This window comes from Giraffa tippelskirchi, chromosome 8 (genome assembly GCF_054371585.1).
Source record: "Giraffa tippelskirchi isolate mGirTip1 chromosome 8, T2T-mGirTip1v1.2.pri, whole genome shotgun sequence".
Classification (NCBI taxonomy): Eukaryota; Metazoa; Chordata; class Mammalia; order Artiodactyla; family Giraffidae; genus Giraffa; species Giraffa tippelskirchi.
Window position 1 is genome coordinate 29,751,282 of NC_137282.1, and position 26,884 is coordinate 29,778,165.

The 26,884-nt window shown below is 46.7% G+C and overlaps 1 protein-coding gene, 3 long non-coding RNA genes and 2 pseudogenes across 8 annotated transcripts; 3 read left to right on the forward strand and 3 right to left on the reverse strand.

Annotated features, from left to right (window-relative positions):
* Window positions 1-1,497: 1,497 nt before the first annotated feature.
* CDKN2AIP (CDKN2A interacting protein) lies at window positions 1,498-5,052 on the reverse strand. Of its 3 annotated transcripts, none has more exons than XM_081521957.1 (3): window positions 4,606-5,052; window positions 4,071-4,170; window positions 1,498-3,611 (listed from the first exon to the last, which is right to left on the reverse strand). In XM_081521957.1, exons 1-3 carry the CDS (start codon window positions 4,875-4,877, stop codon window positions 3,603-3,605), a joined length of 381 nt encoding a protein of 126 aa, XP_081378083.1. In that variant the 5' UTR covers window positions 4,878-5,052; the 3' UTR covers window positions 1,498-3,602. The 3 variants fall into 3 exon arrangements, with proteins under 3 accessions (XP_081378083.1, XP_081378082.1, XP_081378081.1); XM_081521956.1 differs by having other exon boundaries at window positions 1,498-3,608; window positions 4,040-4,170; XM_081521955.1 differs by having other exon boundaries at window positions 4,040-4,170.
* Window positions 5,053-6,285: 1,233 nt separating this feature from the next.
* On the forward strand, window positions 6,286-11,318 carry LOC145518148 (condensin-2 complex subunit H2 pseudogene; annotated as a pseudogene). Its single transcript, XR_014062654.1, has one exon. The product of XR_014062654.1 is annotated as a condensin-2 complex subunit H2 pseudogene (transcript).
* Window positions 8,970-11,318, forward strand: LOC145518147 (condensin-2 complex subunit H2 pseudogene; annotated as a pseudogene). Its single transcript, XR_014062653.1, has one exon. The product of XR_014062653.1 is annotated as a condensin-2 complex subunit H2 pseudogene (transcript).
* Window positions 11,319-11,773: 455 nt separating this feature from the next.
* LOC145518154 (uncharacterized) lies at window positions 11,774-14,140 on the reverse strand. Its single transcript, XR_014062660.1, has 3 exons — window positions 14,037-14,140; window positions 13,381-13,713; window positions 11,774-11,859 (listed from the first exon to the last, which is right to left on the reverse strand). It is a non-coding gene; the product is annotated as an uncharacterized LOC145518154 (long non-coding RNA).
* A 180-nt stretch (window positions 14,141-14,320) lies between these two features.
* Window positions 14,321-19,907, forward strand: LOC145518151 (uncharacterized). Its single transcript, XR_014062657.1, has 4 exons — window positions 14,321-14,462; window positions 17,713-17,841; window positions 18,425-18,666; window positions 19,073-19,907. It is a non-coding gene; the product is annotated as an uncharacterized LOC145518151 (long non-coding RNA).
* Window positions 19,908-20,802: 895 nt separating this feature from the next.
* Window positions 20,803-26,864, reverse strand: LOC145518149 (uncharacterized). The gene is made up of 3 exons (XR_014062655.1): window positions 26,646-26,864; window positions 25,949-26,145; window positions 20,803-21,786 (listed from the first exon to the last, which is right to left on the reverse strand). It is a non-coding gene; the product is annotated as an uncharacterized LOC145518149 (long non-coding RNA).
* Between the last annotated feature and the right edge of the window lie 20 nt (window positions 26,865-26,884).

Genomic DNA, 26,884 nt, shown 5'->3' on the forward strand with positions numbered 1-26,884 from the left:
GACAATTCCCTAGTTAAGAACATTCAAGACATGCAAGTACTAAGGAGAAGCAGTACAAACATTAGGGCTCCTAAAGTGACTCAGTTCAAGGAAATGAGCCTTTGGAATGATGTGGTCACTTAAAACTAGTAGGAAACCACGCTGAGGAATTTTCAGAAATGTTAGCCTTTAGAGAAGTGAGAAAGATCATTGAGCAATAAAACAGTGTCCAGAGTCCAAGCTCTGGAATCAGATAGGGTCTTGAATTTGATCTTTGACCAAATTACTTTTTCAGTTTCTTCATCTGAAAATGGGCCAAATGGTAAAAGCTACTCATCAGATTCTGAGAAAACGAGAACACACATACAAGCAATTCCGCAGTTATGGTGTACTTTGCATGTATTACCTTGTTTGATCCCCTCAGTTCTGAGGCAGCTCGTCTATTTTACAGATGAAGTTAAAAGGTTGAATTCCCAGTTACATGCCTACTTAAAGAGGCAGAACCAAGATTCTATCTCAAGAATAAGATTCCAAAGCTTCTTTTCTTCTGCCCTATGCTATTATGAAGAACTGTAAAATATGCATTTCTCTTAAACCAGGGATTCTTTAAATTTTAATAAAGTGATAGCAAGTGTTTATAAATTAGATGTTTTTACATTAAGCAGCTTCCTCCAGTTCTACCATAAAAAAAGTTTACTGTAATTTAAAACATTTTCAATAGCTTTTATATTAACTTGAAATTTAGCCAATTTAGGCAGTTATTAAACTATCTAATTTGGATACAATACAGAGACTTATTCTTGTAATCACTGACTCACAAATTACAAGGCTGAGGAAACAGGTAATTAAAACTGCTTTCACAACACTCATGTTACTTCCCCTCACGATATATAAAGGCAACCCATTCACAGAATATGGATTTTAAACTTTGGTATCCAATTTAACATGCTCAAAAATGAATCATTTTTAAGTTATCTAGTGAAATAAAAATGATTATTTCAAGTATATGTACTGTCTTCTATTATTTCTAAAATATAAAACAGAAATAACTTCTGCATACTTACATTTTACTATTTATGTCCAATTTTCCTACTTCAACCCAACTGCCATGTAAAAGGTCATGTCCTGGTTTTTCCTCTGTACATTATCACATCAATGGTCAAAGTGCAGCAATTTTAGAAAGCCAGAAGGCCACAAAGAGTAATACAGTCTGAATCACCAGGACTGAATGAACCAGGACTTCATTACCAACAAATGTAATTCAACTGAACAGGCTCATTAAGGAGCTGAGCTTAGCTTTTCTACTGCTTGCCCAGTGTTTTTCTGAGATTTGTCAACATAAAAACACCTGGTTCTGGTTCTAGATTTGCAAACTGTTAACCTCACTACCCATAGAAAACTGTATCAAGCTGTGAAAAATTAGCCAGTTGTAACTTACAAGGACTAGTAACAGGAAGCCTATTTGAAAGAATTGGTTCTGACTTCGGGGGTGAAAAAAAACCAAAAAACCACAACTTCTTGAAAAGGTAAAATAGCTTAAAGCATTTAATATCTAAACAAATCAATGCGTTAATTATAGTAGTCACAAAATATGCTTAATATAGAAACCCACATTTATGTCTTTAAGAAAAAGGGTAAATTGTAGTTTACCTCAAAACATAAATTAACCCACTTAAAGAATGTGCAGATGTCAAAATCATGGTGAATTTCAAACAACTTCAGAATAAAATAACCTTAAGTATTTTACACTGCTTTATATCTAAAAAATGCTTACAACGTCTCATAAAAATAGTCTGAGGCAACTATTTTCTCTTTTATTCTTTAACAGACATGTTCAACATTATGGGCAACACTCTTAAAACCTTAAGCTTCACAGACTTTCAGACATTCAAATACTATGGTCCCCTTTTCTTTGATGTGAAAGTTTATTCAGCTAGGAAAAAAAAGCATGGTAGACAACTCATACATTTTCACCAAATTGAAAGTAGTACAAAAATTTCAAGACTACAGAACTACACACCGTACCTAATGTGTCATTAAAAATAGAAGACAGTATTCTCTTCAGCAAATAAAACAGCATATTGGTATGCCGTTAATGCATAAACCTTTTAATGTATACTGTCATTCACAAATTATTTACAACTTCCACTGTGTGAAGAGAACTAGAATGTAAATTTTCTGCAAAACTGGAAAAAGGCAATACAAAATTTGTGAAAGCTTGTGTTTCATATACAAAAGTAAGCCAGTTTTTCTCTTCAAATACCACATAATGTACACAGTGATATTTTGGACATATTACAGTAACTCTTGAGGATGTTTTAATGCTGGAGGCAAGTTTACAGGTCTTGATTCTTCATCGAGGAGAACTAAGTCTTCTATTTCACTGCCTCTGTATTTCCTTTTACATATTTTTACCACTACCTTTTTCTTGAGAAATAACTTCAAGGCTTCTCTTGATGCAACTGCTTTAGCATTTTCTTTGCTTTTTCCACAGCCAGTGCCCAAATACACAGACTTACATCTCAATTCACAAACAATACTTTCTTGAGAACTCTTATTTTGAGGCAGATCTGCCAGTTCTTTTAGTGGGACAAAAAACACATCCAGTGTGGCTTTCAGAGCCTCGATAGCTGCGTTTAAGAGCTCTCCATGATTCACGTTGGGACTAAAGCCACCGACAGCCACCAACTTCCATGCCACCGTTTTATACAGTCTATTGAAAAAAGGTTGTTTCTGTTTCACATCTTCGTTGGTTAACTTGCAACAAGAGAACTTGACAGAACTCTCACTCGACTGTGAAGTACTTTTGGAAGGCAGCTGTGCCATGCTGGTCTGAGAACTACTCTTAGAAGCCAGCTGGGACACACTTGCTATGGCAGCGTTTTTAGAGACCAGAGAGCTGCTGGTCTGGGAGCTGTTCTTGGAGGCTAACAGTGACACAGCTACCTGCGAAGCGCTTTTGGAAGTCAGCATTGTGTTCGCTGAGGTGCTGCTCTTGGGGGTTAGTGAAGATGTGCCTGATGACGAACTGTTTTTAGAAACTGATGACGGAACACTTGCCTCTGAACTGGCTTTAGAAGTTAACCCGCTGGAAGCTGTCTCTGAACTAGGTTTAGAAGACAACAGTGGCAACTCTACTTCTGAGCTTCCTGAGGAGCCCAACAAGGGCACCTCAATCTCTGAGACACTTTGAGAGGCTGAGGCGGACAAGCCTTCCAAAGCACTCTTCTTCGGCGATCCACTTTGTTGTCTGGAATCAGTGGACTGGGTTACATGACTATTCACACTGGATTTCAATAGTGAAGAAACAAATGATGCTGAACCATGTTTATCTGGCACTTCTGGTTCAGAAGCTTTTCCAGACCCTACCGTTGTCGCCTGAGAGGCAGTGCTGCTGCTCTGGCTGGCAACTGCGCGCTCTCCATCACTTGTGGCACTGCTATTCTGACTTGGGGTGCTGGAGCTCCGGGCTGAGTTCCCACTGCTCTCTGATTTGGAAGAGGAACCCGAACAGGTTGAGCTGCTCTCCTGCTGAGTTGATGTTTTAGCAGGAATTTTCACACGATCTTGCTCAACTGCAGAATTGTTTTTCCCTTCTACAGCTTGTTTTTTGGCTGGCTCTTCTACCCCTTCTGAAAAAAAAAGGAAAGCAGATATGTAAGTCTACTTCACACACACATAATCAGCTCAAAATGTACAAGACAGATACACATATTAAAACAAAGTCACAAGGTGATATTACTTCAGGATTTGTAGATTCTTTATACAATGTGGAATAACTTCATTAATTCTTAAAAACAGAGTTGAATAACATCAATAATTTCTAACATTAAAAAATTAACAGCATAGGCAACATTTGACACTTTGAAATCTCATGGCAGTCAAAGGAAACTATCAAATTCAAAGCCTAAAGCACATAAACATAATTTAACATTCCAACTTGATTAATAACATTATAACAATTACAACTCGTTAAAAAATTAGTAATAACGATAATTCCTAATTACATCAAACTTAAGTTCTAAACTCCTATGTATGTTCACATCTATGATCTGCTAACCATTGCTACTCGATATCCCTCTTTTCTTCACCTTGGCAACCAGTTCGTCTCTTGTGGTATGGATTGGAGCATCTGTCACTTTGATGCCTTCAGCCATACTAAGTATTTTATCCATAACTTTTTGAGGGTACCTGTAACAAGAAGGGAGAGACGCTTCAGAACGTGTTTTTGCTCCGCTGCCACCTCTAGGGTACAAAAACTGCAGGCCACAGGAACTGCATTTCCTGGTAATAATCAAGAAACTGAACCCAACCGCCAGGAACTTTCGGTTTCCTGAACTTCACACACAAACGCCCAGGGTCTGGGAGGCGGGGCCCTTTCTTACGAACCTAATTTAGATTTAGTGTCACTCTCCCCCCAAGAGCGTTGTCAGCTCATCGCCAACGACACCAATGGCAGCTCCCCACGCTACGGGGGCACCTCCAGACCGTGAATCGTGTCGGCTTCTGCCAAGAGACGCCCTTAGAGGGCAGCAGGTCCCGCGGATTCCCGCGCTTCACCACTCCCCCTCCCGGTCGAAGGCTCTGGGCCTTGGGAGAGCTGCTCGGGGACGCGGGATCACTCACCGGCACCCGAGGAAGACGTGGTTGGCCCAGGCCATGGAAAAGGAGATGAGCTGCTGCAGTTGCCGATTGCGGGTCCCGCTCTCGGCGTCGGCGGCCTCCTCCCGCGGAGCGGAGGCAGCGCCGCCGGCCGGGGCCAGGTCCCCGGCGTTGCGGAGCAGGAACTCTCGGCGGTGGCGCCAGTGTTTGTCGGTCTCGCCGTCGCAGCGCAGCGCCTCCACCCAGGCGGCCACCCGCGGGTTCTGGCTCAGGTATTCCGACACGTCCTGCGCCATGTTGGGCCTGTGGGTCGCGGAGGCCGGGAGCGGACTCTGAGCCAGAAGGCAGGAGGGGGGCGCGGGGCGAGCGGCCCTGTCACTGCGGCCTGCACCGGCAGCCCTCCAGAGAACGCCCCTCCAGAGGCCCAAACACCAAACAACAGCGCCGGGAGCAGCTGAACCGCCCACTTCCGCCCGCCGCCGGCTCCTTCCCTTTTATAACCTCGTCGCCGCCGAGCGCCCGCGCGTCCTTCCGGCGCGAGCCGGCTCTCCCAGGACGCTTTGCGGCACGCGAGCTGCCGCGACGCTGCGGCCCCGACGGCAGCGGGCGGAGGGGAGGCGGGGCGAGGGCCTCCCGCCCCCTGAGGGCGGTTCGCCGGTGGGTTCGCCTCGGGTACCCTCGACCTCGGCGCCCGCCTCCCCGTTCCGGGTCGGCTTTGTGACGCTGCGCGCTCCGGCTTCGTCCCTGCGGCGCCTGGCCCGCCGCTCCTGGGGGCGGCCGAGGGCTGCTGAGAATGCGGAGCGGCCGGGCGGGGCCGGCCGAGTCCTCGCGTCTAGCGCGCGTCCCCGCGGACTGGAGCTGCTGTCCCCAACGCGAGGTCTGGCGTCTCGGCCCCAGGACGATGGTTTCGAGCTGGGCCACAATAAAGCTCGCTTTCATCTTTTGTTTATGTAGAAAACAGCAACCAGCGCCGTTTCGAATATAGATAAGCGAGGCATTTTGAAGCCGTTCTGGTCTCGGGGCATTTAAGAATGTGCAAGTGTACATTCGCTTAAATTGTGCTAATAAAGATTAATGATAACTTTTATCCAGTTCGATGTTGCCCTGTGGAGCCGTCTTTGAAACCAGCCCCGACCCCGCAGATTTGGGTTTGGTTTCCGCAGTTCAACCCAGGCAGTACTGCTTCCTCTTGGGTGGATTTTTGGTCAATATCAAACGCTGTACCAGGAACTTCTGTCTCCGTATTTCCTTAAATTTACAAACGGTAACGCCTAGCTGGACGGAAAGGAGAAGTGCATTTGTCTCCACGGCCCCAACTTTACCCTCTTAGAGCATTTTTTTCTTTGCATTTTTTTCCATTTTAGAATGTCCAAACTTAACATTACTCCCGACTTGCTTATGTTTCCAGTATTAGGTGTTGAGATGGTTGGATGGCATCACCGACTCAATGGGCATGGATTTGAGTAAACTCCGGGAGCTGGTGATGGACAGGGAGGCCTGGCATGCTGCACTTCATGGGGTCGCTGAGTCGGACACGACTGAGAGACTGGACTGAACTGAACTGAGACTGAGCCAACAGTCCCTCCCCCTCAGCCCGCCCTACCCTCATTGGTTTTCACAAGTTCCCTTCTGTCCTTTTTTCTCTGAAATCCTTCCTCCTTCTAGTCCAGTAATTTGTCTCCTTATAGTGAGAAAGCATTTTTTTTTTTTTAGTACGATATATGCTATTATTCTTAACTTCGTGGTCCGTGGTCTATGCGCTGAATCTTCATATGCAAAGTAAACCTTAAAAAAAAAAAACATTTTTTAGGTCAAGCATCTGGATCCTGCAAATAACAAATACTCCAGCTTTCAGCCCAAAATGCTCTTATTATAATTTTAACAATCAGTTTTGAAATCCAGGCTCTATTTGAGTGCCTGTCAAAGCAACATGGCTGGGATGCTACAGGGCGAAAAAAAAAATTCTTGGTTTAAAATGTCCGGATACCTAGTATCCTTGCCTGGAAAATCCCATCGACAGAGGAGCCTGCGGGCTGTAGTTCATGGGGTCACAAAGAGGAGGACATGACTTAGAGACTGAGCACTCTACAGTAATGCTAATCTGAAATTATGTTATTTGAGGAAAACCGCAAATAATTCAATTTACTAAGTTATTAAATACCCAAAACTAGCAATCATGTTTTCTCTATATTACAAATAAAAGTAATTTACTTTTGAATAGCTAGTAACATTGAAAGGTCATTTTTATTTCTTAGACTAAGTTTATGTATACATATATACACACACACATATAATTTCAAGTCATTAAACGTAAATCATTAGCCTCTTCTTTGGTGAAGTGGAATCTGTGTATTTTCTTAAAAAGAGAAAAACATATTAATGCATAGATATGGATTCTAGAAAAATGATACTGATGAACCTATTTGCAGGACAGGAATAAAGATGCAGACCTAAGAGAATGGGCTTGTGAACTCACAGGGGAAGGAGAGATTGTATAGCACAAGGAGCTCAGCTCGGTGCTCTGTGATGATCTAAAAGGGTGGCATGGGTGGGAGGAAGGCTGGGGAGGGATGCTCAAGAGGGAGGGGTATATGGATACATATAGCTGATTCACATGGTTATACAGGAGAAACTAACACAACATTGTAAAGCAATTCCAATAAATTTTAAATAATAAAATGTCCAGATATCATCTAGGTGTGGAATCATACTTGCTTTCTCCCCCATGCCAGATAATTCATTAAAGGAAAAACCAAGAGGCTCTTTAGTTCTTCACTTTCTGCCGTAAAGAAAGTGACAGTGAAGTCCCTCAGTCGTGTCAGACTCTTTGCGACCCCATGGACTGTAGCCTACCAGGCTCCTTAGTCTATGAGATTTTCCAGGCAAGAATACTGGAGTGGGTTGCCATTTTCTTCTCCAGGAGATCTTCCCAACCCAGGGATTGAACCTGGGTCTCCCGCATTGTAGGCAGATGCTTTACCGTTTGGGTGGTATCATCTGCATATCTGAGGCTATTGATATTTCTCCCAGCAGTCTTGATTCCAGCTTGTGCTTCTTCCAGCCCAGCGTTTCTCATTATGTACTCTGCATAGAAGTTAAATAAGCAGGGTGACAGTATACAGCCTTGACATACTCCTTTTTCTATTTGGAACCAGTCTGTTGTTCCATGTCCAGTTCTAACTGTTGCTTCCCGACCTAAGTACAGATTTCTCAAGAGGCAGGTCAGGTGGTCTGATATTCCCATCTCTTTCAGAATTTTCCACAGTTAATTGTGATCCACACAGTCAAAGGCTTTGGCATAGTCAATAAAGCAGAAATAGATGTTTTTCTGGAACTCTCTTGCTTTTTCGATGATCCAGCGGATGTTGGCAATTTGATCTCTGATTCCTCTGCCTTTTCTAAAACCAGTTTGAACATCTGGAAGTTCACGGTTCACATATTGTTAAAGCTGGCTTGGAGGCTCTGCCTGGACCTTTGGAAAAAGTCCACTAGTGCCCTCAACCAGGTTGGCCTTTAGGAGAGAAGTGAGCCCAGAGAAGATCAAGAAATCACCTGACATGAGATTAAAGGGATCAGACAAACTTATTAAGATTAGGAGGCCACCACTTGAGACAAGATTAAGGGCTTCCCTGGGGATTCAGCTGGTAAAGAATCTGCCTGCAATGCAGGAGACTCAGGTTCAGTCCCTGGGTTGGGAAATCCCCTGGAGAAGGGCATGACAACCCACTCCAGTATTCTTGCCTGGGGAATCTCATGGACAGAGGAGCCTGAGTGACTAACACACACACACACACACACACACACACACACACACACACACCGTGCACAGAGGAGCCTGAGTGACACACACACACACACACACACACACACACGCCGTGCACAGAGGAGCCTGAGTGACTAACACACACACACACACACACACACACACACACACACGCCGTGCTCATGTCTTAATCTTGTCAGAGACCCCCACATTTTGAACTCCTGTTCAAACCCCTTAGCAAATTCTCCGGGGTTGAGACACAGTTTTTCGAGGCAGAAGTCTAGTCTGTCTCCCTTTGCCTGGTAAAGCAATAAAGCTATCTATCCTTTTTTACTTCTCCCAAAACTCTGTTTCCAGGATTTGATTCAGCATTGGTGTACAGGGAGGCCGAACTTTTGATAACAATCACAGGGTGATGTGTGTGTGTCCTGAAAGTCAATGATGAGAATGTTTTAAGAAAAGCGTAGTCCCCTGTGTCAGAAGCTGTTCTGTGAACTAATGAAGAGAAACTTCATTTAAAAATGGAGTGGAGGAAAATGACTCCAGAACTAGCGGCGGGCTGAGCGCACTCGCCCCTCTTGAAGCCGGCGCTGCGATCCCCGGGTTGATGCGGCCCCTCCAGAACATGGAGGACGTTGAGGCGCTCCTTCGCCCACCTCCTGCTACCCACCCGCTACCTCACCAGAAACTGGGAGGTGGACGTGGCGGCCCAGCTGGGCGAAGATCTCGAGGAGCTGGGCCAGATCTGCGTTTCATTTGACAAAGGCAAAACCACAATGCACTTCACTGAGGCGGCACAGGCGATCCAGGGCTCCGCCTGTATCTACAGTCAGAAGGCTGACTACCTGTACTCCCTGGTCCACCTCGCTCTCGACTTCAGCTCTGACAAGAAGCGGGCCAAGCAGCCCTTTTCCGAGCCGGAAGATGGGACCGTTGGGGAGGCCAGCTCCAGGGCCCCCCAGGAGGCAGGCGGCGCGTAAGTTCCTGTCGTTGGACGACCTCTCTGACTCCTGTGTTAACGCGGCTCTCAGGGGTGACCAGGTCCCCCCCGTGGGACCCTCATCCGCCTCCTGCCCAATGCCCTGGTAGCCCCTGACGAGATGAAGAATAGTAACCCCCTGTACAGCCGGCAGGGGGAGGTCCTGGCCCGCGGGAAAGATTTTAGGAAAAATCCCTGCGCCAACCGCCCCCCCCACCCCACAGAATAACGTTCTTGTTGGAGCCAGTGGGAGTGTCCCTCATGGAGACACTGCTGCCAAGGAACCAGAAGGAGCCTGGTAGGGGTGAGGAGCAGCCCATGGAAGTCTCTGTGTGGGGGAGTCCCGGCCCAGTGCTCAGCATCTCCCAGGAGCCAGGCACCTCTCCAGAAGGTCCAGTGCCCAGAAGCGGGGATGCGGAAGAGAATGTAGAGGGGACCGCGGAACCCACTGAGGCCTCAGCCCCTGAGGTCCCGATCGAGCCCCAGGAGCCCAGAGCAGACTGCTGCCCACTCCGGGAGCGGAAGGAGTCCTTGGAGCCTGCATCCTGACTGAAGGAGACCCCAGACCCCTGGCAGGGCCTGGACCCCTTCGACTCCCTGGATTCTGAGCCCTTCAGGAAAGAGAGGCCCTACTCCATGCCCCCCCAACCCCCACGTGGAGGAGGCACCAGGACAGAAGCGAGAAAGAGGAAGGGTGCCATCAAGCTGCAGGTCTTCCACCAGTGGTACCTGGCCGCCTATGCTGACCACGCCGACAGCAGGAGGCCCTGACGAAAGGGCCCTTCCTTCGCAGACATGGAGGTTCTGTACTGGAAGCATGTGAGGGAGCAGCTGGAGACACTCCAGAAGCTGCAGAGAAGGAAGGTGGCTGAGCGGTGGCTGCCAAGGGCTGAGGAGGGGCTGTGGCCTGTGGAGGAAGACTGCCTGAAGGACCCTGTCGAAGATCTGGGAGTGGCAGGTGACTTCCTAGAGTGAGAGGAGTATGGGGAGCCCAAGGGGGCAGAGCCCCGGGAAAGACGCAGACAGGGAAGCGGCAGCCATGCCAGTGTCCCTACGCTGTGAAGAGCTGGTCCAAAAGAATGTGGAGCTCTTCGTCACCACCTCGAAGCAGGAGTTCATCCAGGAGACAGAGCTGAAGCAGCACCTCCGGAACTGGGAGGATGCCATCCAGACCCTGCTCCAGGAGCAGGAGGAGGAGCACGTGCCCTTTGACATCAACACCTGTGGGGACCAGGTGGTCTCGAGGTTCAGCCAGCTCAGCCAGTGGTGTCCCTTTGCAACGTTGGTGGCAGGCCAGCCTGCATTTGAAGTGTGTCGCTTCATGCTGGCCTCCTTGTAGCTGGCTAATGACCACACAGTGGCAATCACCCAGGAGCTGGGGCTAGAGGTGGCGGTGGACACCATGTCCCTGAGACAGCTCACATACCAGCGGGCCCACAAACACTTCCTGACCTATGGTGCAGCCCTGAGTGGGGAGCGCTGAGACCAGGGTTGGGCCCTGGAGCCCATCCCTCACAGATGCTGGGCATGCATCAACTCAGTCCACTTTGCTTCCTGGCTGGCCCAGCCTAATAAAGTGTTGCCATCCTGCCAGTCCCTTAAAATAAAAAAAAAAAAATAAGATGGAGTTGGGAGGCCAGAAGGGAGTGTGCTCAAGCCATTACACTCAAGGTCAATTGCTGACCCAGTAAGAAAACAAGTGCCTTTGCATCTTCAACAGGAAGCAGGCTATTACTTTACAACCCAGCTGGGGGATGAATTTCTTCTCCCGGGGCAACAACCTAGTCAAGAAGGGACTGAAAATCAGCCAAGGAACTCCAGCTGCAGGGCTCGGTAACAACCTAGAGGGGTGGAATGGGGAAAGAGGTGGGAGGGATGTTCAAGTGGAAGGGGACACGGGTAAATCTATGGCTGATTCATGTTGATGCTTGGTAGAAACCAACACAATGCTGTAACAATTATCCTTCAATTAAAAATAAAATTTTTAAAAAGCTACTACCCTTCAAGCTCCCAGTTTCCTCCAGTGGACTGTTTGTTTATACTAGCCCCACTCAACTCCTTCTCCTCTATAAAACAGCCCTCCTCTCCTTTGGCTTTTGGACTTGCCTATTGTTTCCATGGATTTGCATGTTCTAAATTGCAATCCTTGGCTGTTACTGAGTAAATCCATTTTTGCTGGGAAAAGAACTGACTGTCTTATTGTTTTAGGTCAACCCTGTGGAGAAATCAAGAAAGAGGAATACTGGTATTAATGATCCAATGGCTTCCCAGGAGGCTCAGTGGTAAAGAATCTGCCTGCCAATGCAGGAGACATGGATTCGATCCCTACTCCAGTATTCTTGTTGGGAAAATCCCACGGACAGAGGAACCTGGTGGGCTGAAGTCCATGGGGTCACAAAGAGTCTGACATGACAGAGCACGCAGAACACACACATTAGAGACTGGAACCATTGGCTTAGCAAAAGTAGTTTTGGCAGAGTGATGGAGGCAGACTCTGTCTTGGAGTAACTTCAGGAGTAGGAAGTGGAGACATTGGCTGTGAAAGAGAGAAGAGAGAGGAAGTTAGAGAGGATCATGGATCCAGGCAGTTTTTAAATTTAAGCTGAGAGTAGCTTCAGTATGTGTACCAGCTGACTGGGAGGAGCTAAAGGAGGGAGGATTTGAGGATACTGTCGAAAGGGGGGTTAAAGGAAAATTTCTGAGGAAGTCAGAGGGGGTGGGATCCAACATGGAGGAGGAGAGATTAACCTCAGGTAGATGGAGAGACCTTGCCTCCATTTTAAAAGAAAAAAAAGTTTGTAAAGATTGGAGATGGGAGGTGAGATAGAGTCTGTATGATGGAGTAGGGAATGCTTGAAATGGACATTTTGGAGAACAGGGAGCAAGCTGCCTAGATAAACAGTTAAGTTCTGGTCAATTTTCTTAAACTTTTAAATTATACATACATACATACAAAAAGGAAATGTTTAAAGAGAATTGAAAGGCATAAAATTAAAGTGAAAACATCCCTCCCTTCTCTGCCTGGTCGCCCTCTAAAGAGATTATCGTTAATATCAGCCTCTGTCTCGGTTTCTTTGGGTAGCTATTTTCATAACTCCACATTATATGCTTACATTGTGTGTGTGTGTGTGTGTGTGTGTGCGCGCGCGCGCGCTCAGTAATGTCTGATGACTCTTTGTGACCCCATGGACTGTAGCCCGATATGCTCCTCTGTCCATGGAATTCTCCAGGCAAGAATACTGGGATCTTTCCAACCCATGGAAGGAAACCGCATCTCCTGCATTGGCAAGTGGATTCTGTACCACTAGTGCCACCTGGGAAGCCCATACGTAACATTATTTCTTGATTTTTCAACTTTATGCATTTCATTTCACTTCTGAATGTGAAAATGATAAATCTGTATCCCTTACACAGTCTCTCCCCTCACCCAGTGTTTGTTACATATTTAGTGTTCTGTTGGTCGCCTGTCATACATTTAAATATTATATTTTGTCTTTAATTTCTTAATCTATCAACTTTAGATGGTTAGCTCTTGATTCCCATGTAAAGTAAGAAAATTCTGGGGCAGAGGCCACATAGCAGATATTTGGACATTCAGAAAAATCTGGCTTGAAGAGAAAATCTAACCCCTAGTGGTGAACTGACAGCAGGTAGAGAATTCTAAAGTGTTCCTGCAGGATCTGTGCCATTTTGTTTTTGCATTAAGCCTCGACATTAATAAATGTCAATAAATGTGTTTGCTGCTGTGAGAGTTAAATAGGATTGTGAAGTTACATCTTTCATGAAGGTTAGTTTCTAAAAATCAGTATTTAAGATGAAAGTCAGATAAGACATGATAGCACTCTGCTTTCTTTTCCTGTGGCATAGCAATAACCTCAATTTTAGAAGGGCCTCTTGGGTATCTACTCATGTGAAGAAGTGGAGTAACTGTGGGCTTCCTCTACGAGTTCACAAATTCTAGTTTGATTAATTTTAGTTGCACGTGACAAAAATAATTATGAGTTAAAACATCTTCTGCTTAAACAAAAAAGGGGAATTTATTGGCTATATTACCAACATTTCAGGAAGTAGACTTTTGGGATCCAGGTATTCAATGTAATCAGGAAGCCTGTTTCTTTTCATCTCTAGACTTTGCTTTCTCTGTGTTAGCCTCAACCTCAGATAAGCTCTTCTTACATAATGGCAAGATGGTTCCCAGCAGCCCATAGCATGTACATCTGCCAGAGCTCCACAAAGGCTTTGGAAAGAGCCTTTCCTGGTAGTTTCTGTGATCATCCGGAGGTCCTTTTGGGAATTCATTCATTCTGTTGAGTCATATTTTTATTCCTCAAGCAGTCTAGCCAGGAATGTGAAGTATTCTGGTTGTGCAGGTCTGAGTCATGCGTCCACCCTAAGAACAATAAAACATCTGAGTAGGGTCAATATCATGGAAGGGAAATAACAAAATCAATAAATAAAGAATTCACACTCAAAAAGGTGGGAGTAACAGCCATATGCACTGTAGGATCACCAAATACCAGAAAATATTTTAAAGAAAGGATGATGATAATGTTTCAGATGGCACAAGATGATCCTACTGGGGGAAGCCCTTTTATAAGATGACTTCCTTTCCTCCACATTTTAGCCAAAGCGATAAAACCTTTTTATATCAATTAGCATAATTCCTTACATAATACTGGGCTTCCCAGGTAGTGCTAGTGGTAAAGAACCTACCTGCCAGTGCAGGAGACAAAGAGATGCAGGTTTGATCCCTGGGTCAGGAAGATCCCCTGGAGGAGGAAATGGCAATCCACTCCAGTATTCTTGCCTGGAGAATCCTACGGACAGAGGAGCATATAGATCCTTCCAGAAAACAATTCCATCTTTTCAGTTTTCATGTTCCTCCTAATGCTGATAAGATGAGGTCATTATTACCTGTACTTTCCCATCCCTTTGTGACAGTCTGCTGGTGCCTGATCCTTAGGTTTAAATCTAGGAGTGAGATACAGCTAGAGATCAGACAAGAGTTGGTACTTGAAGAAGCGCAGTTCAAGCTCCCGTAAAATAATAAACTTGATCCTGGCTCTTTGGAATCACGAAAAGTTAGCACCAGAAGGGAACCATGAGATCGTGTTTACTTCATACGTGAGGAAGTTGACTGTGAGAGTGGTTAAATGATTGCCCAAGGTCAAACAGGGGGTTAATGGGAAAGCAAGAACGAGAAACCAAGGAAAACAGTCAGCCTGTCGACTCCTGGTCCAGGACACTGTCCCTTGGCACATTCTGCTCCTCACTGCTGTGCTGTCAGCTCCGACCCCACAGACTGTAGCTCCTCTGTCCGTGGGGTTTCCCAGGCGAGAATACTGGAGTGGGCTGCCACTGCTCCTTGGTGAAGTCTAACTAATTTTGATTAACTGTCAAGGTGTAGTGGCCGAAAAGAAATAGGAACTAAATCAATACTTGCTAAATCCAGGCACTAAAATAGGACAGCAGTATTCCACTTAATTATTGGGGAATTTGCAAACTAGGAAGAGGAAACATTGAAATGTGTGCTTTATTATGCCCTGGGCTCCACTACACGAATGTGTGGTTGCCTTGAAACCATGGGCAGGAGAGGAGGTAGAAAGGTATGTTCCTGGAGGGGTCCAGGATGCCAAATGAGAGGCTGGTACAACGCCTAACTTAGTGGTTAAGAACAACCATTTGGGGATCGGACATTCCTGGGGTTGAAGTCTGACTCCATTATATATCACCATTGCCGCCTTGGGCAAATTGTTTAACTTCTGCAAGTCTTTGTTTTCTTTTTTTAAGCATTTTTATTTATTTTTGTGTGGCTGTGCTGGGTCTGTGTTGCTGTGAGGGCTTTCTCTAATTGCGGCAGGCAAGGGCTACTCTTTAGCTGTAGTTCTCGAACTTCTCACTGCCCGTGGCTTCTCTGGTGGAGCACGGGCTCTAGGGCGGGGGCTTCAGTAGCTGTGGCACATGGGCTCAGTAGCTGTGGTTCCCAGGCTCTAGAGTACAGGCTCAGTAGTTGTGGAGCATGGGCTTAGTTGCTCCGAGGAATAAGGGATCTTTCCAGAACAGGGATCAAATCAGTGTCTCCTGCATTGACAGGTGGATTCTTGACTACTGAGCCACCAGGGAAGCCCCAAGTCATTGTTCTCTTCATTTTAAAACAACGATAATGGAACATATGAATTATAGGGAATAAATGAGATCACGTTGATAATACATCTTTTGCCTTCTATATTCTGCTGCAACCTGCAAAAGACAGGGACCACAGCTACCCACCCCGCCCCACCCCCCATCACAAACTGGCCAAATGGTAACAGAAGTCAGAGCCACCTCTGGAATTCCTGAGGAAAATGGGCAAAGGAAGCATCTTTAGCTATATCTGGCGCAGGAAAGGGGCCCCTTTCAGAGCTTGACAGTGGTCTCTTGTCTAACACTTGAAAATGAACTGTCCAAGGAGACACATGTACTGACAAATCAAGAGGCTTTGTTGGGAAGGGGAACCCAGGTGGAAGGCAGGAGGGTAAAGGAACCCAGGAGGACCGTTCTGCCATGTGGGTCGCAGTTTCAGGTTTTATGGTGATGGGATTAGCTTCCTGGTTGTCTCTGGCCAATCATTCTGACTCAAGGTCCTACCTGGGTGTGTGCACATTGCTCAGCCAAGATGGATTCCAGGGAGGAGGATTCTGGGAGGTTGGTAGGACATAGGGACTGGTGTCTCCTCTCTCCTCTTGACCCGTCCCGAATTCTTCGGTTTGGTGGTAGCTTGTTAGTTCTGCATTGCTTACCAGGACCTCCTGTTGTAAAATAACTCATACGAGTGGTTACTATCTTGCCTGGTCAGGGCAGACAGTTTCAGTCAGTGAGGCTCCCCTTGACCTATCTACCAAGACCCCTCAGATATTAATGTTAGAGACTACTTTTAAATTTTTAATCAGCAATTTGTTTAACCCCACTGAATAAGTAGAGCCGTAGTGTGAAAAATCCGCAAGCTTATAAGGAATATCTGGGTCAATGGATTCAATCCTTCATTCTTTCATTCCAGCAAGTACCTATTAACTCCCTACCAAGGGTCATACCAATGAGACCAATGTTATAAGATATAATTGGGGTAGGGATAAAGCTGAGGGGCAGAAAAGTGTTCAGCAAGTGGTCTAAACAGAAAGAACATGCTGGAAGCCTTTGATGGGCTACCAAAGGCAACACTTAAAAATCCCATCTTCTTCCCATCTCCCCTTCTATGCAGATGTTGGTTGAATAAGAATGAGTTTTTAAAAACCTCAATTAATTTTAAGGAAGGAAGCAAAGTAAGTGTTTTTCTTCTCACCAGGGAAGGCAATTTTGATGTTAAACACCTCATTGATAGTGATAATACCATGCAGTTAATTTTGAAGATGAGAACAAAAGAAGTGTTTTTGGTCTCACTAGGCAAGGCAGTTTTAAACACCTCATTGAGGGTAGTACTGCTAGGCTCATTCGAGACTTGATTATAGCTCCTCTTGACGTGACAATACCGAACGCAGGGTGAAACCTACCAGCACTTCCACCTACTGGCAAAGCCACATTTTCTCTATTTCTTGAAAGGAGTATTGGAGAGCTGCGCAATCCAATTATTTTTACAATGCTAAGTCCCATGGAAATGAATTCAGGAGCTTACTTCATTGATTTCAGTAGGGCTTGGTGTGGTGGTATTGATTCCACAGGGCTTTGATATAGAGTGAAGGGAGTGGGCCAATTTTTATTCACATTTATTTATTTTTCCAAGCTCAAGCTTAAGAGGATCAGAACGCGCTTTTTATCACTGCCTTATGACATTATGACACCAGAACTAGTAAGCTGGGAGGGAAAAGAACAAAGTTCTATTACCTCCATAACCAGGAATTTACTCATTTTTTTGTGCAGAAAATCTGAGTGCACTTTTCAGTAAACATGTGACAGGAATCAGACATTAGGCTTCAGCCTGGAGTCACAAGAGGAGATTGAAGGATTGGACTGTTAGCAGCTCAGACTACTAGCCGTATCATTGCCTGGGTGGCTCCAGACCCACTGTCCTCCTTTCTTTTTTTTTCTATTCTTGAAAGACAAGGGTCATAGTTCTCTAGTTATTGGTTCCAAGAGAGGAGATGTAATATATCTGTTGGAACAAATTTGAAGAATTACTTTAATTCTCTTCTGACATCATGGAATTCTATTTCTGGTAGTTTCTACAGTTGATGTCATTTCCTCATTTTTAGGAATAAGGAACGATTGGGAGACAGGATCAGAGAGGCCCTTGAGCAGTGCCTAGCACTTGATTTCCAGGCTGACATTCTTTCTACCAGCTCTGGTTTTTGAAAAGGGGTTAGCCTCTCATCTCGTGAGGTCCTTGAGTCAGACACAAAGAAACTATCACTTTCAGGGAACCCATCGATTTACAGTGACCATCGTGTGGGGACGTCACAGTGGCTGAAAAGGCAAGGAGAAGATGGGAGACCTCCTCACAACACAAGGCCAAAAAATCTGTTTGGAGTGACAGCTGCCATCTAAGGTGTGATTCCCTTTCTGGCTCGGGCCTGAGCAGCCTGGCTCAGAAAAAGCCCTCCCTCGGGAGATTCCAGAATGGGCCCCACATGGGCTCAGCGGGGAGAGTGCAGGGGCGCCTGGGACCTCTGTTGTAATCCTTCCTTGGTGGGGACCAGTTGGGTGGGGGGATGCTTTTTCATTTAGCAACTGACTTTCATTCTTGCCAAGCGTTAGTTCTGAGTCTTTCCTGTAAGCAAGACATAGGTTTTGAATATTCTAAGGATTTTTTTTTTTTTTACAAAAGAAGCATGGTCAAACAATAAGATATTGTTGGCTAGGTGTTTTGTACTGAAATCTCCCCCAAAACAAAAGCACGATAGAAATATAAAGCATGCCATTCTATTTATTTTGTTCCAGAGTAATAATATGATACTGCATTCGCTTTGACCATATCAGGCCATTTTTCTCTGGGGACAGCGATCTCTCTCCCAATACCTCTGAGAAGGAGCTTCAGTAACCCCAAGGGTGAATATAAAATAAAACCCCAAGTGTGAAGTCTGTCCCTTTACGGTCTAACTCCTGGATCTTTCCGTTTCCTTCCTGGGCAGCCAGAAACTTTCATCCCTTCTCGGTTCTTGCTGGGCTATCAGGAATCCAGGGAAGTTGTTGATGCTCCCGGCTTCAGTTCTTTCTGCGCTTCAGTCCGTCTGCTAAGCCACTCCCGGTGCCGCCTCCTCTGAAGCCTGGTGGGTTCTGCCCGCGGCCAGTGCCGGGGCCCCAGCGTTGAAGGAGCCCGAAGGAGGAACGCGGAGGAGTCGCGCCGCCCAGCGGACAACCCGCCAAAGCACAGGTTGGGGCTCACCCCGCTTTCCAGGTCTTTCTCACTATTCTGGGTTAGCTGGTGGGAAGGCGCGAGGAGGGGGAGCTATGTATCCCTAGGGTGGGATATTTACAAGTAATGCTACTATGAACGTTAGGGTGCCTGTATCTTTTTGAATTAGTGTTTTTGGGTTTTTTTTTTCGGATAGACGCCCAAGAGTGGAATTGCTGGGTTTTGGGGTAGCTCTATTTTTAGTTCTTTGAGAAATGTCTATGCTCTTTTCCACAGTGGCTGCACCAATTTACATTTCCACCCACAGTGTACAAGGGTTCCCTTTTCTCCACACCCTCATCAACATTTGTTATTTGTGGTCTTTTTGGTAATAGCCATGTTGACAGATGGAAAGTGATAATCTCCTTGTGATTTTGATTTGCAGTTCCCTAATGATTAGCAAGATTGAGTCTCTTTTGCTGTGACTGCTGGCCACCTGCACGTCCTCTTTGAAAAAATGTCTATTCAGGTCTTCCGCCCATTTTTTAAAATCAGCTTGTTTGTTTTTTTCTTGATGTTGAGCTGTATGAGCTGTTTATATATTTTGGACAGTCACGCCTTATCGGTCATATCATTTACAAACATTTTCTCAACTTACCATTTTCTTAAAGACTCTTAGTCACCATTATGAATATTGGTCATCACTCCTTGACACACCGGTGGACTGTACAGGTGGCTCCACCGAGACGGCTTTCCATCCACTGTCTGCGATGGCTGAGACCTTGTGTTAGCCGTGGGGGTCACAAAGACGGTTGAGGCACTGTCTGTGCTCTTAAGGAGCTTACTATACAGCACAGAAGCAAGAATATACATTTTAAAAATGTATATAAAATAATTAAAGACACCAGACGGAAGCACGCAGGAAGCTGCGTGTCACCTTAGGACTTCACAGGTAACAGAGACACTAGGGTGCCTAGGGGAGAGGGGCTAGGTCTGGACCTTGAAGGAAAGCATGGTCTTGGCTCAGAGCAAGGGGAGATGGTGAGCAAAGGGCAGAGTGAGGAAGGTGCTGGAGATGTGACGGGAACGATGAGTGGACCTACCAGAAACCAGCTTTGAGAACTTGGATGAGTTACTTAACCTTCCCAAGTCCCGCCTGCCTCCTGTGTACCACCTCACAGGGTTGTGATGAGGATAAAATGAGATAATCCACACGAATTTCTTGGCCTAGTACCCAGCACTTTGTGAATGTTCAATAAATATTTCTACTGTTAATAATATGGACGCTGTTTGCAGCTGTTGTTGTTTAGTCTCTAAGTCGTGTCTGACTCTGTGACTGCAGCTCTCCAGGCTCCTCTGTCCGTGGGATTTCCCAGGCAAGAATACTGGAGTGAGTTGCCGTTTCCTCCTCCAGAGGATCTTCCCAATCCAAGGACTGAACCCATGTCGCCTACACTAGCAGATGGGTTCTTTACTGCTGAGTCCCCATGGAAGCCCCTTTTGCAGGTGAAAGCCATGTTTATCTGGCCTCTTTGATCTCAGGATTTCAAAAGATGTTAGACACATACCTAATAGCAGATATGACTTTTCTCTATCTTCTGTATAAGACCTTGGAGGCTCAGTTGACAGGCAGTGGTAGAACCAGGAATACACCTGAGGTCACACGTTTAGAGCTGAGAAGGGATGTTGCAGATGCATTAACAAAGTGGTTTTCAAACTTGAATGTTCGTCAAACTCACACGAGAAAATTTCTCAAAATTTCCTGAGCCCCACCCAAAGAAAATTCTGATCTGGATTCTGAGTTTTAAACTAGGCTTTCAGGGACTTCCCTGGTGGTCAGGTGGCTAAGATCCCCCACTCTCAATTCGGGGGGCCTGGGTGAAATCCCTGGTTGGGGAACTGGATACCATATGCTGCAACTAAAATTTCTGATGCTGCAACTAAGACCTGGCACCGCCAAATATGTAAATAAAATAAACAAATAAACTAGGCTTTCAGGTGGTACGTCTTCCACACTTCGAGAAATACTGTTCTCCTTAAGAGTCAGATCAAAGCTGGGTCTTCTGTTTAGGGGCTTGGCCCCAGGCTTTTTTATCCAGTGATAAAATGTACATAATTTACACTACAAAATTTTGTCTTCTGGGGGAAAGGCATGACAGAATACAGACTCAGATGTCTTAGGCTGACTCAAATTTATTAATGAAGCAAAATTGATTTCTCTGAAAGGCAAGAGCAGGGTGCCCTGCAAAGGGAACTGTGCATGTGAAACTTTGGCTTTGTCCCATTGTTCACTCTTGCTCTGTATACTTTTGCTAGTATTTTACTTAGAATTTGTGCATCCATTGTAAACAATATTGGTCTTGTCTGTGTGTGTGTGTGCACTTGACAAAGTATTTGTCAGATGTTGGTATTAAGGTAATATTGACTTCAAGAAATGAACTGGAAAGACTCCTTCTTGTCCTGTGCGCTGCAGCAGGCATAAAGCAGAGACTAGTAGCTATCACTGTGCCAGCTGGCCTCAGGGAGTTTTGTGCAAAAAAGGAGCAGAAAAGGAACAGTTAGAACTACTGCTTGGTGGGGGAGTGGTCTCTGGAACTGGCCGACAGAGCATCCTGTTTCCAGATGTTTGCCGTATGGAACAGATTGCATCTCCACCTTCCCAGCTGGCTTAGAGCGTCAACTGCACTGACCTCACAGCTCACTTGTCAGAATTTCACAGGGCCCTCCTGTCTGGGTCTGGGCCGCCTCTTCCCCGCCATCCCCCGGGCCCAGCTGCGGCTCTCAACACTGTGCTCCAACACACGACACACGAGGAGCAAGGAGGAGCCCCGGGGAGCATCGAGGGGGGGACGAAGACCTGGCCTCACAATCTGACGACGTGTCTTCCTTGCCTTGAGGCCGAGGCGAGTGAGTGGGGCTCTGGCTGCCCAAATGCAGGGCCAGGCTGTACAAGGGCAGAGGCTCCTCGGTGGCTTTAAAAGTAATGTTCGCAGCAGTTGGTCTTTTTAATTGAAAAAAAAAAAAGGCTATAAGATGCAAGGAGATGAAACTGTGAGTCTAATTTTCTTCATCTTTTTGGAAGAGGAGGTTTTGGTGGAAAGGTTTTCTCACCAGCAGGTTAATGGACTGCTGTAGTCAGTCGCTCCATTTTCAATGGCACTGGAAAGTAAGAAAAACCTTTTCCTATTTTATAGTTAGTTCCCCAGTGCCTGTTGGATGGACTAGGTGGTGGGTGCTGCAGGGGGTGGGGGGAGCGGGTGATGAAAAGGGATGGAGGAAGGCCCCAAGTGTCTTGTTAGAGACACTGGTCACTCTCTTTTCAGCTAGAACCAGATCACATATATATGCTTCTCTGGTGGCTCAGTAGTAAAGAATCTGCCTGCCGGTGCAGAAGATGCGAGCTCAATCTCTGGGTCAGGAAGATCCCCTAGAGGAGGAAATGGAATCCCACCCCAGTGTTCTTGCCTGGAGAATTCATGGACAGAGGAGCCTGGTGGGCTACAGTCCATGGGGTTGCAAAGAGTGTGACACGACTGAGCACGTATGCATATATAAATTATATTTTATGTACAATTATATCTTATATCATTACCTGTATATATAACTACATATAGTTTTTTAACTACATAAAGAAGTGAAGTGAAGTGAAAGTCGCTCAGTCGTGTTCGACTCTGAAACTATACAGTCCATGGAACTCTCCAGGCCAGAATACTGGAGTGGGTAGCCTTTCCCCTTCTCCAGGAGATCTTCGCAACCCAAGCATCGAGCCCAGGTCTCCCGAATTGCAGGTGGATTCTTTACCAGCTGAGCCACAAGGGAAGCCCAGGAATACTGGAATGGGTAGCCTATCCCTTCTCCAGTGGATCTTCCCGACCCAGGAATTAAACCGGGGTCTCCTGCATTGCAGGCAGATTCTTTACCAACTGAGCTATCAGGAAAGCCCTATTTAACTATATAGTATACTATATATAACTATATATTATATATACTTTATATAAAAATATATGTATTATATAACGTGAAAAATATATGTGAGAAAAAGAGGAAGTGCTATTTGATTTAAGGAACACTGTTCACTTCAATATACAGACATTTTAACTAAATTACATAAAGGTCTTTCTAAACTCCACCTTAGGGTTTATGAATGAAATTCCTTTCTGACATCGTTCATGATAAAGATTTAAATCATGACGAGGATTTAAAATTAGATTATAATGTGCCTGGAATAATACTGACACAGAAATAATTGCTTTTATTGGTTGTACTTCGTGACTTGTGGAATCTGAGTTCCCCGAACAGGAATTGAACCCAAGCCTTCATGGAGCCCTAACCACTGGACCACCAAGGAATTCCTTTTATTTCCCCTGCTCCACCCCAGCTTTGGTGTTTTAGACACCATAGATATGCCAGTGATTCTTCTGTGACCCTGGAAATGGGGGGAGACCTGAAACATGACTGAGATTGAATCGTCTCACCACACAGGCAAGTTGACTTAATATGACTTGGAAAAATCCAGAATGTGGCGTTGTTTATATGACTTGTTCTGTAGTAAAATTCATGACCATTTTATATATATATATATATATATAATCTCATTAAAACTCACATCAATCCTACCAAGTAAATCGGTATTACTGTTGTCCCCATTTTGCAGGGGACATCAGGCCTTTAACTCAATTCCTCACAGCTACCAGGTGGTGGGGGAAAACCGCCTGGAAGGGATTGTCCTCCTCCTCCCAATCCTACTTTGCATAATTGGCTATGGACTTTACATTTTTAAATCTGTCTAAACCTTTATTTTGAAGTCGTTTGTCCGGAATTCCTTCATGAGAATTGAATTCATTATATAGCAGATCAACCGAGTCACCGCAGCTATATGGCCAGCTTCCCTGATGGAGGGTTCCTTGGTGGAGCACAGCAGGGCACAGAAAGACATTTAAGTGTCACTCACTGCATGTCCCCAAGCCTCCTTGCTTTCCACCACGCAGGGAGCAGGGAAGGGAAATGCAGGCTCAGCGTCGTTAAAAAAGAAAAAAAAAAAACTTTGAAAAAAAGTCAAAGGAACACCTATAAGAGAGTCCTTTGTAATAGTAACATTTTGGTCACCCGAACAGAAACCCTTTGATAAGAGCCCCGGGAGCGCGTAAATAATTCTCCTCTCTCCCTCTCTGAGTTCGGATGGCTGCGGGTCAACCCTGAAACAAGATGACCGGTTCCACCAGCATCAATAAGGCCCTAATCCTGGAGGAAGGAAGTGGGGTCTGGTTTCCACTGTTGCTATAAAAAAAAAAAAAAAAAATCAGGGCCTTGTTTCCCAGGATTGCTCTTCCAGTCGTTGTAACACCGCGGTTCGCTTTGGCAGGAAAAGCGCCTTCTGAACACAAAGGGCTGTAGTTTTGCGGGAGTCGCGCTGGGCCGGCGGGGTGTTCCGCCCTGAGGCCACTGGGTGGCGCTCGAGGAGCCGGGATCGCGGGGGAGGGACCCCCGGCCCCTGCGCCCCACCGCCTCCCACCGCCCCCTCACCCCCGCGCTTCCAGCTCCGTCCTGTTCCAAGTGGGCAACACGCGGAGGTGACTCCAAGACCGCGAGAGTGAGCCCAGCCCTCCTCCCAAAGCCATTTTCAGTGCGGACACTCGCGGTTTGCGCCCTCTTACATGAAGACGAGTAAAAACATATTTAGAAATGATTGTTTCGACTTGGAAAATGCTGTGTGTATTGGTCTGTAAAAGACCACTGGGGACTAAATGTGCAAATGCAAGATCCAGGCGATTCCGCCCTCCCAGTTCCACGCCCGCAGCCCCTCCGGTGCAGAAAGAGCCGCGTGCGCTCGTGCACCCCTTTCTTCCTCGGTCAGGTCCTGGTCCCCAGCATCTCCGCTTTCCCCAAGGGCCAAGCGGATGGGCTTCCCTTGCATTTTGAGTCCTGGGTACCACCCTCTTCCACCTCTCCAGGGAGCGGCCAGGCCTTAGAGGTCAACCCTTCCCCTGGGCTGCTCTCTTGAATAATTTTGCTTAACACTCCCCGTCTTTGAAACCAACCATGCGAAATAAGAGGTCCCCAGAGCCCCCCCGCCCCACTGCACCTTTAGCTACAGATCTCCCACCACCTGCCTCCTATTCCCAGCAAAGAAGATGGCTTTGTGCCTGAGCATGGCCGCGACTTCCTTCCTACTCTTTACTCAGATCCACCCGGGGGTAGGTTCTGACCCTCTAGCTTTCCACTGACACTGGCTTTGCCCATCATCCGAAATCCAGGAGATGCTTCTGTCTTTTCTCTGTTTTGTTTGATACTGATCATCTCTGTCTCCTCCTAAACCTGGTCCCCACCGCCCCTCGGCTCCTGAGACCTTCCTTGGGCTTCCTCCAAGGCCCCAGGCCTCCCAGACACCCCCACCCCACCTCCCCATAATCCCCACCCCGCTTCTGAAATCCACTTGCCCACAGTACTGTGCAGAGCTGTGGCTGGGAGTCCACAAAAGTCCCCACCAGAGCAGAGGATAGTGAACTTGGGCTTGTCAGAAGGGGTGAGGAGTTCTTGATCCCATTTATTTGTTTATTTACAAATATTTATTGGTTTGTTCCCTTATAGCTCAGTCTGTAAAGAATCTGACTGTAATGTAGGAGACCTGGGTTCAATCCCTGAGGCAGGAAGATTGCCCTGGAGAAGGAAATGGCAACCCACTCCAGTATTCTTGCCTGGAGAATCCCAGAGGAGCCTGGTGGGCTACAGTCCACGGGGTCACAAGAGTCCAACATGACTGAGTGACTAAACCGCCACCCCTGTTTATTTGTTTATTTGGCTGTGCTGGATCTTAGTTGCCCCTTGGAGTATCTTTGATCTTCGTTGCAGCATGAGGGATCCAGTTCCCAGACCAGGGATCGAACCTGGGCCCCCTGCATTGGGAGCATGGAATCTCAGCCACTGAACCACGAGGGAAGTCCCCTCATTTGTTTTTCCTACGTCAAAAGGAACTGGCTAAGGATATCCAGTCTGGGCAGTTTCCCAAGATCAGAGAACATGTGAAGGGGACTGTGGAGAAGAGGGGTGGACGGTGTGTGGAGGGTGTTCAGGGCTGGGCTAGCCGTCTTGCGACCCCATCTCACAGACGCCACATTGTTGAGTGAGAGGCTGAACGGGGAGCCGCTTCTTGGGGAGGGGGCTTGGGGAAGGTCAGCATCCCTCCCCGGCTTCCCCATAGAAGGCTGGCGGAGGCGCTCCAGTTCCTTACTGCTGTCTGACAAACCATCCCAAAGCTTAGTTGGTGACCTGGCAGGTCAGACCTGCCATTTGGATGGAAATCAGGGAGTGGGAGAAGGCTCACCTCGCCTCCACGTGGCATCACCTGCGGCCCCTCGGGGGCTGAGGATCCTCTGACAAGATAGCTTTTGCCCAGGGAAGAGCATCGGCCTTGGCTCTTGGCCGAGAGCTCAGCTGGTGCTGAGAGCCTGGGGCCTGTTCCTATCCCCACAGGGCTCTCCCCCAGCGGCCTGGCCTTCCTCACAGTTAGCTGGCTGGTACCTGAGGGGCAGAAAGGGGACATTCCCAGTTTCTTAAGGCCTGGTCCCCAAACTGGCACAGCAGTTATCTCTCATTCACTGTATTCTATTGGTTAAATGGCTGCCAGGCTCAAGTTCAAGAGTAGAGGACAGAGATGCCTCCTGTGGATAGACGGAGTCTCGGGGAGTTAACCTGGGGCCATGTTTTCAGGGCCACACCTAGGAGTCTGCCTTTACCCCTCTCTCCTCCTGCCTGGGCTCCTTGTTAACCTTCCCCTCCATCCTTTTAGTTGGGGCTGGGTGGGGACAGTCACTAAAGTGAAGCCCAGGAAATTCTGACCGCGGCTCACACCCTTTCTTTCTCCACCCTGACAGCTTCCTTGAAGGGTGGCCAAGCTTGCAGATGAAGGAAAGGCTGCGGTAATTGAATGTGTCCCTTCCAGGAGCGGGGAGGGGAGGGGAGGGGAGGAAGGAGCCTCAGAGAGTTTCAAGCAACCTTGCATCCGAGGCAAGAAGAATTACCTGAGTGAAGGGAAGAGAGGCGATGAGAGCCGTTCTCAGAGGCCTCCAGGGATGGCAGAGCAGAGGTCCTGCTGTTACTGTGATGGTTATAAACGAGGGATTATCATTAGAATGAGTTTAAGCTTCTTTTCTGTGTTCTCTCATTGTGCTTCAAAAGTAATAGAAATTAATAGTCACGGGGCCCAGCCAGCCCAGGCATTTTCCTATGAGGTTGGTGATGAGGAAGTGAGGTGTCTGCC

Coding starts and splice junctions, on each gene's coding strand:
- CDKN2AIP (XM_081521955.1), bottom strand. CDS start 4,877: ATGGCGCAGGACGTGTCGGAATACCTGAGCCAGAACCCGCGGGTGGCC. Junction 4,171..4,605: donor CACGTCTTCCTCGGGTGCCG/GTGAGTGATCCC, acceptor TTCTTGTTACAG/GTACCCTCAAAAAGTTATGG. Junction 3,612..4,039: donor AGGGATATCGAGTAGCAATG/GTTAGCAGATCA, acceptor TTTTTTTTTCAG/AAGGGGTAGAAGAGCCAGCC.